Source organism: Anomalospiza imberbis, chromosome 4 (genome assembly GCF_031753505.1).
Source record: "Anomalospiza imberbis isolate Cuckoo-Finch-1a 21T00152 chromosome 4, ASM3175350v1, whole genome shotgun sequence".
NCBI classification, from domain to species: domain Eukaryota; kingdom Metazoa; phylum Chordata; class Aves; order Passeriformes; family Viduidae; genus Anomalospiza; species Anomalospiza imberbis.
The window spans coordinates 63,026,548-63,041,337 of record NC_089684.1 but is presented as its reverse complement, the minus strand read 5'-3'; the positions used below and the strand labels follow the sequence as shown (position 1 = coordinate 63,041,337).

The 14,790-nt window shown below is 34.7% G+C and overlaps 1 protein-coding gene across 7 annotated transcripts in view; it reads right to left on the bottom strand.

The window, feature by feature from the left end:
- Positions 1–9,366: 9,366 nt before the first annotated feature.
- Positions 9,367–14,790, bottom strand: part of PCDH7 (protocadherin 7) — a 271,794-nt gene continuing 266,370 nt past the window's right edge. For 6 of the 7 annotated variants that reach the window (XM_068188835.1, XM_068188838.1, XM_068188839.1 and 3 more), the window contains one exon: positions 9,367–13,682. In XM_068188835.1, coding sequence (XP_068044936.1) covers positions 13,303–13,682 — 380 coding nt within the window. In that variant the 3' untranslated portion in view covers positions 9,367–13,302. The remainder of the gene's footprint in view (positions 13,683–14,790) is intronic. The other variant, XM_068188841.1, reaches the window with a different exon arrangement.

Here is a 14,790-nt window from a genome sequence, read left to right as displayed (position 1 = left end):
TTTGTTTTTCTTTATTTCATTTGAATTCCACCATGAGCTCTCTGTTTAGTCACACTGGCTAGCTGAGACTCTTGCTTGTTCTCCTGGGAGTCAGAATGGACTATTATTGTGTTTATCTGGTGTCTTTCACAACCTTCTTGAGCATCTTTATCCTTTAAAATGCCTCCTCCCACATGATCCTATATATCTGTTCCCTGAATAAGCTGAAAGATACTCACCTTAAGTACAGACTATAGACTCTGCTTATCTCCTTCATTCTCCTCAGGATCTAGAACTCCACTAATTCCTGGTTATTCCAGTCAAAGTTACCTTTGACATTACTCCAAGACATTGAGTAACATGTCCTCAACCGGTTCTTCCTTGTTTCTGAGCAGCTGATCCAGCTGTACTTAACCCCTGGTTGGTATCAGTATTTGCATCAAGAAGTTACCCCTGACAAAAATCCTGTCATATTAACCTACCAGAAAATGCCAGTGTATTCCCCCATAAGAATTGAGGTCTTTCATCCAGAATTTCTTATTTCAAAATAGCTTAATTCATATCCTTACCCTGATCAGGTGAACTGTAAAAAACTCCTACGGCTGGGTCTTCCTTACTGGCCTCTCCCTTGATCCTGAGTTGTGAACTTTCAGACAAATAGTTGTCTGTCTCACAGAAGGGCTTGCATACTTCTGAGCTACTCCTTCACCTCTCCCTTACCCCCTTTGTTGTCTTCTTGATATGTCTTCCCTGAAGAATGTGCATCCACACATTCTTGCAGTAACCTATTTGTATGAGGTGTCCCACTACAGCTAAGTAATCAAAATGATGTAAAATATGTAGATATGTAGATATTTGCACAGTTGCAGTCTTTACTCTTTGTTTCCCTGGATGTGTGCATTTCTGTTCATATAACATGCTTGAGATGGACCTCCTTTCACCCTGTTTTGTTACTCTAGAGTTATCTTCTGTACCTGCCACCTACCCATAACTTCTTTGCTTGACTGTAGGTTGTAATTTCCTTCCACAATCAGTTCCTAGATTAGAGCTCTACTCACCAGGTTGACCAGTCAGCTGGAAAAGCTGCTCTCAACAGCTTTGCCTTCAGGTCTCCAATGGGCCCTGTGGTCTAAATCCAAAATTTCTGTTGAAAACATCAGCTACACAATTTCCTAAAATAACTGGGGCCATACACTATAATTTGCAAAATTTTGTGATGAACCAGCTATTGAATACAAACTATGGCAATATCATCATCTAAACCAAAAAGAACACTTAGGAAAATGGATTTCTCCTGTATGGATTATGTGCTGATTTACTGTAGCTGAGGATTTGGTCAACAAACTTCCATTCTGCTCCTGTTAGATTAAAAATACATGTTTTTATATAATCTCCAAATAGCATCTCTATAAGCATTCTTGGTTTCAATAGGCACTGGGAAGTATTATAATTTCTCAGGACAGGTTTTAAATTTCACTTTACTTTCTCTTTGAACTAAATTGCTGCTGCTCTTGGGTCACTGTATTTCTTTCTTGTGGATTGGGAAGGTGGAGCAAGGGGAGGCTTGAGATACTGCCGTCATGTATGTTCAACCTTTGCTGTGTTAATCCAACACTGACTGGTCCTTTTTCTCCACAGGAAAAACTTTTTTAAGTCTTTAAGTACTATTGAGAGCAAAAGGGTAAATGTTCTGTAAGGACTTTTAGGTCAACAAGAAAAAAAATAGTTTCTGGGAAAGTTTGAAGAGGAAAAAATGAAAAACCTGTCAAAGGAAGATTGCTATCTTCTGCCTCTTGAGCAAAGGTATTCCGGGGGATATTTAGTGTAATTGGGATAGCAATGTTGTATATCAATAAACAGTGAAATAATGCACACCTATATGTCACAATTACAATAAAATCATGCATTTGGGCAGATCCTTTGCAGCTCTGAAATCAGTGCTATTCATCTTAAGAGATTTCTTTTTCAAGAAGAGAGATTTGTGACATTTAAAATTTTTTAGCATTCCAATCATGTCTATATTAGAGTACACTAGAATCTGGATATCCAGTAGTGAGTGGAATTTATAGCAAAAAATTTAAAAATACAAAAAGGCTGCCTCAGTTTTCCTGCTTGTAATTTGACTATACTGGGACAAATTCTATTCAGATTTGTCCTTATGCAGATCAATTCCAGTTGCATGAACCTTTTTCAGATAAACTGAAACAGAATTTCAATAGTTATTTTTCTGTACATATATTTTGCTGCAGTGATGCAGGGGGCAAGATTTTTTTTTTTCTTTGACTAAAAGATAATTCCATTTTCTCAGGAGTAGGGCATGAAAAATTGTATATAGCTCTTCACATCTTATAGTAACAGATTTTCCTTATTAAAAAACTTCAGTAAGAATTTGGTCTATTCAAAAATAAGTGGAAACCAGATTCAAAGATTAGAAATAAATATCTCTCTCCTTTCTACAGTTCTAGTGTGAAAACAAAGGATAGAAGCTGTAAGAACCTGCAACGACTTCTTTCTGGTGCTCAGAGGCAGAGATCTCTCACTGAGGCATATCTGATCCTAGCTTTTTCTACAGAAAATCAATACTCTTACAAAGTTGGTAATACATTTTTGGAGTTGGAGTAGGTCTTCTCCATGTCAGGCAGTACACTGTATGGTCCTCTGGTTTAGAGAGTTAAGAGTTAGGTTCTCCTGTCTAATCCTGTGTAGAACGCACCACAGTCCAGAGCCCTGCTGCATGTGTTGCAAACAAACCTTTTATCATTCTATATGAAAATAAAGGAACTAGTTCTGAATTATTTGAGTAATATAGCAGTCACATGTAGGATAATTTGGTTATCATCTCTGCACTGTGCTGCTTTTTTTTACAGTAGCAAAATCCTTTGAAATAGAAGGTCACTTTCTCGTTTGCATGCAGAGAAAAATACCAGAATTTATCTCTCAACAGATACGGCAGATTTGGCACTTAATGAAATTACTGATGATAGTACAAGAAACTTCAAACACAGAGAGATTTGAGGGATCTAGTTAGGGGAAAAAAAAAAAAGTTTGATTTCATCCACAGGTAAACTTCTGTAGTAGTTTTCTTTTAGCACTAGTTGCCACCATGTTTAGGAAAAGCAAAAAAGAAAAAGAATAAAGTTATATTTATCTTCTTTTATTCATTTATTGTATCCTTTTATTAATTCACTTCCATCACTTAAATAACGGCATGTCTTTCTTTCTAGTCTTTCAGCTGCGTAGTTAATTAAGCCCAATCAAAATTTCCAGTTTCTGAATTTTCAATACCCAAAATGCACTTTTCTTAAGGCTAATGCAATTTTGTGTAAATGCTATCTTTTATTCATTTCCTTTTTTTAAAAGGTTAAACAGTGTATACTTCCCAGGTTTGTAACTCGTACCACTGCATGGGGTGTAAGGAGTATAATGTTCTGTAAGCCAGAGTTTTAAGGGCTCTGGATTTTGAAGAAGGTGCAGTACCATTGCTGTCAAACAATGATCTTTATATACATGACGAACACCATTGGTATTCTGAATCATTCTTAAAGGAATATAATTGTAAATAAAATGAATGTACGTTCACATAATAATCTTACTTCCTGCCATGTTATATGAGAATGTTTTTTGAAAAAACTGCTGCATGAGTTAAACTAAAATAATGCTAACTTGTAGTCAGTGAAATATTTGCTATGGATGTTAGCTTCATAATCATCAGGGTTTTAAATGCAATTTTAAGAAGTAGAAATATTTGTTGATCTCAATTCATTGCAGATTAACCTGCACAGATCCTAATGACTCCAAAATGAAGTCCTATGAAGAAACAGTTGCTTTCTCTAATTGAATGTGAAGGTGAAGAAACACTTTTTTTAGATGTCTTTGGGGGGAAAATAGAGTTGTGTCTTTTCATTAGCATCAGAAGACACAACAGAAGTTACTATTACATCACTGATGATAAATATTTTAGGTGTCACATTTGATAAAACAGACTTATCCATACACTCCAAATGTCACAAACATCATCTGCTGAGACCTCACATATTACTCTACACTTCAACTATTTTTTACTGTCTTCTGTTTGTATTTGTGTTCAGAAATATAAAGTTGAAATATCAGAAACACTTAAAAATTTTTTGAAAATGCTTTTGGTTTGCTTTGCCATCCATTTTTGTCTATATGAATCTCCACAATCAGGAGTATGCAAGGTAAACACCTGTCACTGAGTTAAATAAATGACTGTCTCTAAAACCTGTGTTTGTTCACATGTCCAAAAAGTCCTGTAACAGTCTGTTCTAGTGCTTGTAACCTACATAATTCTGTGAGTTCAGCCATGTTTTCCCTGAGGCACGGAGTTTTGGAGTTTAATTGGTAAATTTATTGTAATCTGAATTTAAAAAAAAAATCTAAATTTTTCTCCCCCATTTTCTATTTTTTTCCCTGGAAAGTTTTCTCAGTAGAAGACTTGCAGCTGTAGCTTTCCAAGGAGTAATTGCGGTTAGGCATAAATTATTTTTCATCACTCTCTTGGAGAAATATTATCAAAAGCATTGACTATCAGAAAACACTTCCTAAAGCAATTTTTTTACTTTCTTAGCAAACAAAACAGTGGTGTTGAGGGCTGAGGTTTCTCTTAATTTTTTTTTTGTGTGTGTTTGGTTGAGAGTTTTTTAGAGAGAGAAGGGGACTTTCAACACACTATTCCATTTTCAGTAGTGATTAGTATATTTGTTTTGGAAATAGAGTGGGAAAAACAGAGATATGCTATTATTATGTTATTCTTACCTCATTCATAAAAAGAATAATACTAAAAATTTTGTGGGTTTTATTTTATTATTTATGTGAGCCAAATTCATGTGTGCATCCCAAAAAGTGATCTCTGACAAAAAGTTATATTTGATTCAGTGTGAGAAAACACACTTCCATTTATCTTGAATCCAGTGCAACATAATTTCTTATGATGACTCATAGATGATTTATTAAGCTAAACTGTACATCACTGTCAGACCTCTCAGTTCTCTTCTGAACTGAGGCTAAAGAATCCTACCTTATTTATTGTATAATTTTGATCACCCTAATCAGTATATCTACTAGTATTTATATAATTATTTATTCAGAGGGACAAGGTCATAACTGAAAAATCTGAATGATGCACCTGCATCTTTATTTAATCAAAAGAATTTATTCTGTTTGACAGCCCTTCCTTAATTCTAAACCTTCATTCTGTCTTTTTTTGTTGTTGTTTTCTTTTTTGAGTGACACTGAACAGTAAACTTCTGGAATCCCATCACTGTGTAAGGAAAGACAAGATGTATTTTTTTCTAAGTGTTGCTAAATTTATTTTATCTGCAGTCACTCAGTGCAGAAGGCAATATTCTGTAACTTTCAGATGTGACCCCAGTCCGTGACAAGCCGAATTTTCACCCTTAATTGTTTCTGAATGCTCATTTTGATTAACTGAATTTTCTTTGGAATGGAAAAGTGATATTTAACTTTTATATTAATATTTAATAATATTTGTAGCCAATACATTATAGCACGTTATAGAAGCTACAGTACAAAAACCTTGTTCTCCAGCCAGAATGTTTTCATCATATCCCCTCTATTAATTCTATGCCCTCCTAAATGAGCATGTCACACTGTATGTATCATTAATTAGCCACCATCATTTCACTGATGATGCATAAACATAATCAGAATATTCATCAGGGGTTCCAAACTGATTTGAAACAGGCTTAACTTACTAGGGTTGGGCAAAACATGATTCCTTCTCTCTTGCATATATAAAGCACTGTACTTCACAGGGACCTGGAGCATTTGTGCATTTTCCTTACAACTCTGCATAAGGCACAAATTAGAGTAAGCAGAAATGTACAGCCTGTTATTGTAGGGTTGTATCATGTGGTTGGTTCTTTATCACACAGAGCAGTATTTCATCCTCTCTGGAATTTAGGATGACTTTTTTTTTTCAGCACAGCACCAGAATATTCTAAATTCAAGGGGTATTTCTTGCTCTACCACTTTTAATATTCAAACATGAAGTTATGTGTGAGTGAGTCTACCATAATTTTATGCTCCTAAAGATAAGGGTGGAAACATGATGCCTGCCAGATGCTCAGAGGTCAGACTGAAAAAGAATATGAAATCACCTGTTGTTCCCAGGCTCACTTCTAGTCAAGCTCAAGGTGGAGAAAAGCTAAGTAGGTGCCAATCTGATTTCAGGTACTGTCAGCAAGAGGAGATGAAGATTAAAAAAATGCTCTGACTTTTGTTCTAGCAGCTTATGTAAGATAGGAAACTAGGGAGAAGCTGAAGCATGTTCAATAATTATCCAGTTGTCTGATTCTGTGGGCACCATACACTGCCAGACTAAATGGTAGATGCTAATTTGTATATTTTGTTCTGTCTTACTAAACCTTAGAATAAATACAGGATCTCCTACTGAAGGTCTTTATTGCCCAATATCCTGGATTAGAATCATTGAATAATGACAAAGAATTTTCTGGAATCTTAAAATCTACTTCAAAAGCAATAGGTGTATATACACACACATACAAACACACTTAGCCAAGTTGTCCATCCTTAACTTTTTTTATCTTTCTTCCACTTTTGCTTGTGAATTTTTTCACCTCTTCTCTTTTAATCATGCCTAAATAATGAACCATTACAGCATGTGCAGCAGTTTATGGATCTTTTCAGATTAATATCTTACTCTGATTTCTTCACTTCTGCTTGTCTTATCAAATAGATATTCAACTAACTTCAAACAAACTACTAACACCATAACCTTGCCACAGTTAGAATCAGCTTGATTTTCTGGAATCGTGTAACACAGTTACTATGTAAGAAGAAAAAGTCAGGAAGATGATTTTCCCCAACTAGACTTACTACAAGTTATAAAACCTGCAAGTACCTTTGGAAGAAGTAAAAGTGTACACTTTTGTGGGAAATGGTAGAATCCAGTATTGCTATTTGGGGAATTCCTTAGATGTTGGAAATCCTTGAGATTGGGAAAAACTTAAGTGTTTCACTGTTATTTAAGTTGCTGTCTTCATGATGCTACATTTTGATGAGCGTGAATTTACCAAAGTAGTAGTAAACATCATACAAACCTGCTTTTATACTACCTTGGCTTCTTTGTTCCCTCAGTATTATCCTTGAAAGCACAGCTGAAAAGTGTTGGAGTTTTTTTCATTTGTTATTATAACATGAACATGAAAAAGTTAATTGTTATCCTGAAAATAGAATAGAAATATATAAACTATATCTTGCCTATTTGGTCCTTTTTGTCCTATTTGGCCTATTTGTCTTCTCCTTCAGTGAATGCTGTAGAAGCCTGCTGAAATTTGCTTTAGTAAGCTTACGAAAAAGGAATACGAATATACAAACATTTTTTAACCATTGCCTAAATCTTTAAAAATATCACCTTAAATAGAATCACATGCCTTATAATTAAAAAGAATCCTTTCTTATAAATTACAGTACCATACCATAGATAGCTAAAAATTATGCGTTAACATCTCCTTATTTTCAAATCCTTAAATCATTTGAAAGTCCTAAAGGGATATATTTCTATCAATTCTGTACCAATTACATTATACTTATTTGCTGTTCTTTGTTCCCTTTTTTCCCCCAGAGGCTATTCCACAAAAGTACAGAATAGGTATTTTGCATTTCCTGACCCCCTCCACCCCCCAGTTTCTTGGTAAGTATCTCAGTCTTTAAAACAGATGTACTTGCTGTAGAAGGAAGAGCTGTATGAACTGCCTGACTAGAATCCTATGATTTTACTAAAGAATACATTCATCTAACACTAGCACAGCTTTCCTTTTCAGCAAAGGCTAGATAATTTGCATATTTATGAACTATTAAGCATCATCTATACACTCCCCTCAGGAGGCTCAATAAAGACAAGAAATTATTTCTGCCTAGGTCACATTTATTAATTTTAGTCTCTGCATAAGATTTACAATTTACTGCAACGCAGGAGGGAGAAATGAAGCCAGGGTTAAAGGGGAGCATAAATTGTTTGCTTTTGCTAGTTTATATCATCCTCTCTTACCATTCTTAGTAGCTCAGGAAATTTATTTTATCTTCCTTGTAATCACCTTCCGGGATGCAGTGGGTAAACAAGAAAATGCAGATAAAAGACAAACAAACATAAGGTCATGCCTTGCATGCTACAACTAATATAAAATAAACTTGAAAGCTTGATTGAAGTTACTCATTAAAATATTCTTACTGCTGAAAGAGGTGTAGGGGTAGCTCATTCAAGTGTAGTGTGAGAGATCCAGAGTCAGGTGGTAAACTAAACTTTTCTCATAGACTTGCAGATTCAGACCTCTGCTTGTGGAAGGAAGAATCTTTGACACATTCATTAGAGCAGGCTAGAAAATGTTAACTTAAAGCACATTCAGAGAAAGAAATTTGCAATGTAAAGTTTATTTTAAAAAAAAGTTCTGGCCAGTTTGTATTCACAAAAACCAAAGCCTAATATGTAACTAAGGTAAAAGGATATAAATGGCTCTTTCTGTGATGTTTACTGGGAAATTGTATTCAATGGTTTCCAAGGTCTCTGTAGTAATTCTGTATTTTGCATAACACAGAGCAGTGAAAGGAGTTTTGACCTTTGATCCCTCTCCCCACAAGCACTTTTTTCACATATTATAACTGATGCAAATCCTAATTTAATGGCTGTTTTGGAACCTGCTCTTTTAAAACAAACAAGCAAACAAACAAACACAAAAAAAGCTATGTGTGATCCAGACAGCTAAGGAATAAACTCTTTCTTCTTAGATGCTCCTTCTGGAGGAGGATTCATTCTTGATTTACAGTTATACTGAGACGGATAATTTGATTCACCGCCAGAGAGAACTGGAGGCTCTTGTTTCTCTTTTTTTCCTCCTGAAATTCTGTATTAATTGTGTTGTTTTTCTCAGTATAGATGTTCTACTGACATTTTAGGATGTGTTAATAGTTTTAAACTTCTTGGAAAAAATAGCAGCCTTGTTCTTAATAAAAAAATTGCCATTCCATAATGGAAATACATAGATTTTTACTAAAGGCTTGTTATTCCACATAATAGGAAGGTTTTGAACACATTTTAAAAATAAGTCCTTTTGAACAGTAATCAGAAACAACTGTTCAGGTTACAAGTACTCTCTTTCTGCTGTGAAAATAGCTGTGTGCTGTCCTGGGTGACAGTAGCCTCACCTCTATCAAATTTCACTCTGCAGACAGGTAAAACCTCAGCTACCTCTGCAGCTGAATTTGTGGCCAGTTACTAAGCAGTGTCATCTTTGTTATTAAAATACCATTAAATATTGAAACTAGCATGTGATTTAATCTAGTAAAATTGGAATAGACTGTCCAAGAAAGTAAACTGGCAAATGGGCAACCAGTTGAACATGTTATATTTTAATTTGCAGAGACAAAAATGACAAGCAATTTATTTACATAAAACTGTACAAAAGCAAATTAAATTATGTATATATTTCATAAATAGAGGTGGACTAGCGTTTAATACATTTTGCCATGTTTAGCATAGTTGCGTGCATAGTGACTCATAATAAACAATGATAAATTGTTCTCTGCTTCACTATCAACATCCAAGTTGCAGAACAATAGTCAATGATTATTATTACAAACAGATCGTACCACACTGAATGCAAGTGCTTTAAAATTTAGGAAAAGTTGTCTGAAAGCATACCCCAGGTAGCTGGTGAATGTTGTCTTCTTCCTAGTGCTTATGCTTTTTCAGTCAGTAATACAACATAACTGATGGGCTTTCATTTCTATTGCTTTTTCATCTGCTTCTTTTCTTAAAGAAACTGTATATTTATCACCAATGAAATAGAAAGAAAAATATTTTGTTGTTCAACTTCCTTACAAGTGTTTGGTGATGGCTGGATTTATGGCAAGATCTTTATCTGTATTCATGATTTTTCTGCTTGACAACTTCTAGGGTAGCCTTTCAGCCAATCATTTCAATCCCATTTAAGTTTTTCCCCCACATAAAAATAATGTTTAACTTTTTTTCCTGAAACTCAGGCAGCAGGCCAGTCAGAAACCATTTTCAATAAACATAGTGGGTCTGAGATCTGGAATAAGTCTTAGATTTTAGATCAAAGCTATTGAACTTTCTAATACATATAAAGTTATATATTAACGCATCAATCTATAAAGGTGCCTTAATGTAAAATACATGCAAAGCTCATTTGAGTTTCCCATAGAAGGAAAGAAAAAGATGATTTCTATACTGTACAAATAAAATGTAATGAAGGCTAAAAGCTATTAAAAAAAATTTCAATTTTCCTGGCAACATGAACTGGTGACACCTTGCTAAATAACTATCATATAGAGTGATCATACTTTTCCAGGCAGCAGAATTAAAAACAAATTAAAACAACCCCAAACCCCACACAAATAGTAATTAAAAAAAATCCTCAAGACCTACTTAAACCACAGCCTTGTGTTAATAATGCTTAAGACTGGTCCATTAACTGAGTTTGGCAAAAGGCTTGTTTTTAAATATATTATTTATAATTTCTCAGAAAATAAACACAGGTAAATATACAGGTTCAAAAAAGTTGGGAATAGCCCCTTATCCCTCAGTGTCCAAACCCAACTACCACTTTACCATAATAATAGGTATAAAAGGCACAGTTGCATATTTTGCATTCACCCTAATTATTTTTTATAGCATTATTTGTTTATTTTTTATACAAAAGCACTCTATTTATGGAGTGGCACCAGATTTAACCTATTTCAAATAAAGAGGAAAAATACAAACACAAAATATATTTGTATGTCATGCCAGGTCAGAAGAGTAATCAGCATATTAATAGTGGCTAGTTCCACAAGAATTACTGTGAATACTTACAGTAGATAGAATTTTTAAAAAATTCTTTCACACATTATAGATCTAAGGAGATGCACACAAGAAAATTATTTCATGACTGTCTTATGTGGTGCAAAAATTGGTGAGTGACTGCTGATCCATTTAATCTGAAGGTCTATTATGACCTGTATTATTAGCCTTGTAGAAAAAGTGTCTAAGAATATATGGAACCCAGCTACCTAATTTATTTTCTTGTGTGTAATATTAAATAAAATCTTATTAAAGGAAGTTCTGTTGAACATTTTTGTTATGCAATTGTGTATTCTGTTGAAACGTGCAAGAAAAATGTGTTTACATTACATAAGCATTTTTAGAAGCATTTTTAAACAGGTACTTACAGATTATACAAAGCAGTAACTGCTATACGCAGTCTCATAACAAAGTCCTAGCTTGCATCTCCCCGTATTACTTAAATAATTAAACATAAAAGTGTTCAATCGTTAATAATCTTTGATTTTAATATTTTCTTTCTAAAATGTGTCCATTCATCATAACTGTTATACACAAACTAATGTTACTTGAAGAAAGTAAACTTTAGAGGAGAATGAAAAGGCCAACCCACTTTATGGAGAAGTGAATTCAAAAGATAAATGTGATGAGTTGTTTTGATTTACCAACCTCTACCTTAGGCTGTTTAAGGTTATTTCTATGCAATTCTTCAAAGCAAGAAACTACCCAAAGCTACATTATGACTACAGTTACTAGAGAGCCATCTAGCCATGCCTTCACGCCAGTTCAACAGCCAGGGATCTGAATGCTTTCTCGGTCCTTGAGCCGTCCTTGCTGTGTTTGATTGTCACTTTTGTCTGAATGTCTGAGCTCAGTCTGTGATTATTAATACAGCATCAACTACAAAGCAATTGGTTGATGTTCTGCATGTTTTGTTGCTTTTATTGCACAAAACCCTGTTTCATTTCCTCTTCCTTCCAAGAAGCACTCACCGTGATAATTGTTACAGCTCTTGCATATCGTAGCTTGGACTCCTTTTAACTCCTCTTGACCTCCTAGGTATCATACCACTGTTTATCAGACCATTTTTTACTAATGCTAAATGTTCTGAGTCTTGATATCATTTAGTATTGCACTTTTCTTAGTTTTAATGCACTTGGTTTCAAGAAAGCTTTCATCATCATTTTTGACATAACTGAAGCAGTTGATAAGCTGCAACACTGATAACCAGACTTAGCAACCATGCCTTGCAATCTGAAAAGAAGCTTTTGTATCTGAGTTGTAATGTTTTCTTGTTACATTATCCCATGGTCTACCTTTTTCCCTCCCATCAAGCATTCCCACTAACACGGCCTTCTGTTCTACTATTGTTTTTTAATTTTGATCTTAAAAATTCCCTGGAACTAGCATATGCAGCATATCATATGCAGCATGTGCTGCAATGTATCATGTCATTACAAAAAAAGCATCAGTTCCTTTGGGCATTCAACTGAACCACACTGGAAAAAAAATTTGTCATCTGGGCTTGTGAACTGTGCTGCTGCATAGAATGTAACTGAAGCTGTGTTATGAGTATATGTGTTTTTTTGTGAACACATTTATTTTCTAAGTCAAGCCCCAATACTTAGCAGTTCCCCTGATCCTTTGTGTGATCTTTGGCCTTTTTGTTATTACAATCTTCCCAGCTAAATGTTAGTCTTGCCCAAAATAATGATTTCAATAGCTTATCATTGCTATTCTATGGTATAAGTGTTAGTAATTGTGTTTACATTGAAATAATCATTACAGAGAAAGAGAGAGAAAGAGAGAAAGGGACACAGCAAGACACGTTTGTTCAATGGATAAAACAGAACCAGAGTCCATGAATCACGGGAAAGTATGCCATGTTTTTGACTGCAGTCTCAGGCTGAATGTATTTCTGTTGCTTCCAGCCTCAGATGAGAGGTGAGAATATTAAAGCTGTGGTCTTCACAAAGTGCCTATTAATGATTATTCCTTTATATTTATCCTATATTTTTATGGTTTCTGAAGGATTGTCCCTGATGGGGATCAGCAATATTCAGACGGTATGTTTTGAATACATTTTCCCTGACCTGTTATCCTCAACAAGCCAGATGACAAACAAACAAAATGAGTGGTTTAATTCATGCTTCTGCTGAGGGGAAACAACAGTGTGTCATGTTCTTTTTAATCAAGCTTGCTACTATGGGAGGAATTTGCAACCATAGATCTAGGAGAATAAAAAAAACAGCGAGGGGGAATTAGACATGCAAGTAACAACGTTTTCTACATTGTACAGTATAGTCAGGCAGACAGTATAATTACATGCCTGCTATGGAGGCAGAAGTGGCAGGCAGATCTTTTGTCTCTTTGGTGGCCCCCTCTTTATCGTTTCACATTTTTTCTTAAAATTGTTGTGATTTTAAGACTTTTGCCCCGTTTCTTTCTTATATTATGAAAGAACTTTGTTGCTGCTTTTTAGCCTACAGGTAAACTTCTCTTCTAGTTAGAGTATTGACAGGAGATGGCTTGTATTCCCCTGTCTGTGTAAGGGGAATATCCTCTGGGTTGCCTTCTTCATTTTTGCTGAAACTAGCTGCGCTGAAGGTCTCATAGGATGAGGTCAACTTTTTGTTAAGGAGGTTTCTGTTGCGGTCACCCATGAGGGAGGCTTCTCCATTGGCCAGCTTTTCCTGACTGCCCCGTTCATCAACAGGCATGAAAGTGGAGAGTTTTGGCTGGCTCTTCTGCTTTCTCTCTGGAGAAGTGCGGACTGGCATCCAGCAGGAGTCTGAGTGGCCATATTCATCACATTCTCGGGTGCACTTCCCTGTTAGGGCTACATCTGGTAGAGGCCGTGAATCTGAAAATAAAAGAGAGTTGTCTTTACAAATTAATATTACAGTAACTTCCATTGAAACTGAGAATCCTTACATTCATAAAAGGTATTTTTAAAGATCTTGGTAGGAATGTGGCAGTGAGTTCCTCAGTAATAATTTTTTCACATTGCACGTGCCCAGAGGTAACCAGCAGATCTTTATAGTTATTCTCAACCTTAATAATTGAAAAAAAAAAGGCTATTAATACTTTTCCTGTGCCTGTAAATCAATTCCAGAAGTATTTGGCTTTAGTTACTGAATGAATTTTGACGTCTGAAAGAGTCAAAGAAGCACTTAATTCCATACTGCCAATTTTCTAGAAATTATTAAAAATACCTTTCCTTGAATTTTTGTTGAGAATACTCTGAATTTATGTGGAAGGATCCTGAGACCCTGTACCCTGCAAATTCTTACAAATATACTTAATGCCCTACAAATGAGCAGATCTGTTATTGACAAGGGGACTGAATTTTCATATAATGTCATATAATATAATGTCATATAATATAATATCATAATAAATATAATATAATAATATAATATAATATAATATAATATAATATAATATAATAATATAATATAATATAATATAATAATATAATATAATATAATATAATATAATATAATATAATATAATATAATACTCTGCTTGTATTTCTGAGGATTGGGCATTTGAGTTGTTAGTCCTCAATATGTTACAGAAGTTGTACAATCAGTAATTGCAGAAGCATATAAAAGCTCTGCTATGGGCTATAAACATTAGCAATAGTACAAATAATGCCGTTCTGTGTGTATATGTGCATGGTAGGGCATGGGATGAATCTGAGTGCTGCTTAAAGAGAAACATTTTATATATGACACACTATGTTAGAAGGTGGCCTGTTCCTGTTCACTATGTCTACGTTTTCTGTACTTGTAAGAGCTTTCACTGACAGCCAGCAAAGTTCCAAGGCCTGCAGGATTGACTCCTGCCTGTTTGCAATGCAGGTATATTTATATTTGTATTTTGATACTTGCATACAATTGAATTTGAAAACTACCTCAACTATTTTAAGGAATGGGTAAGATTCTTAAACCTTGCTTTTATTCAGT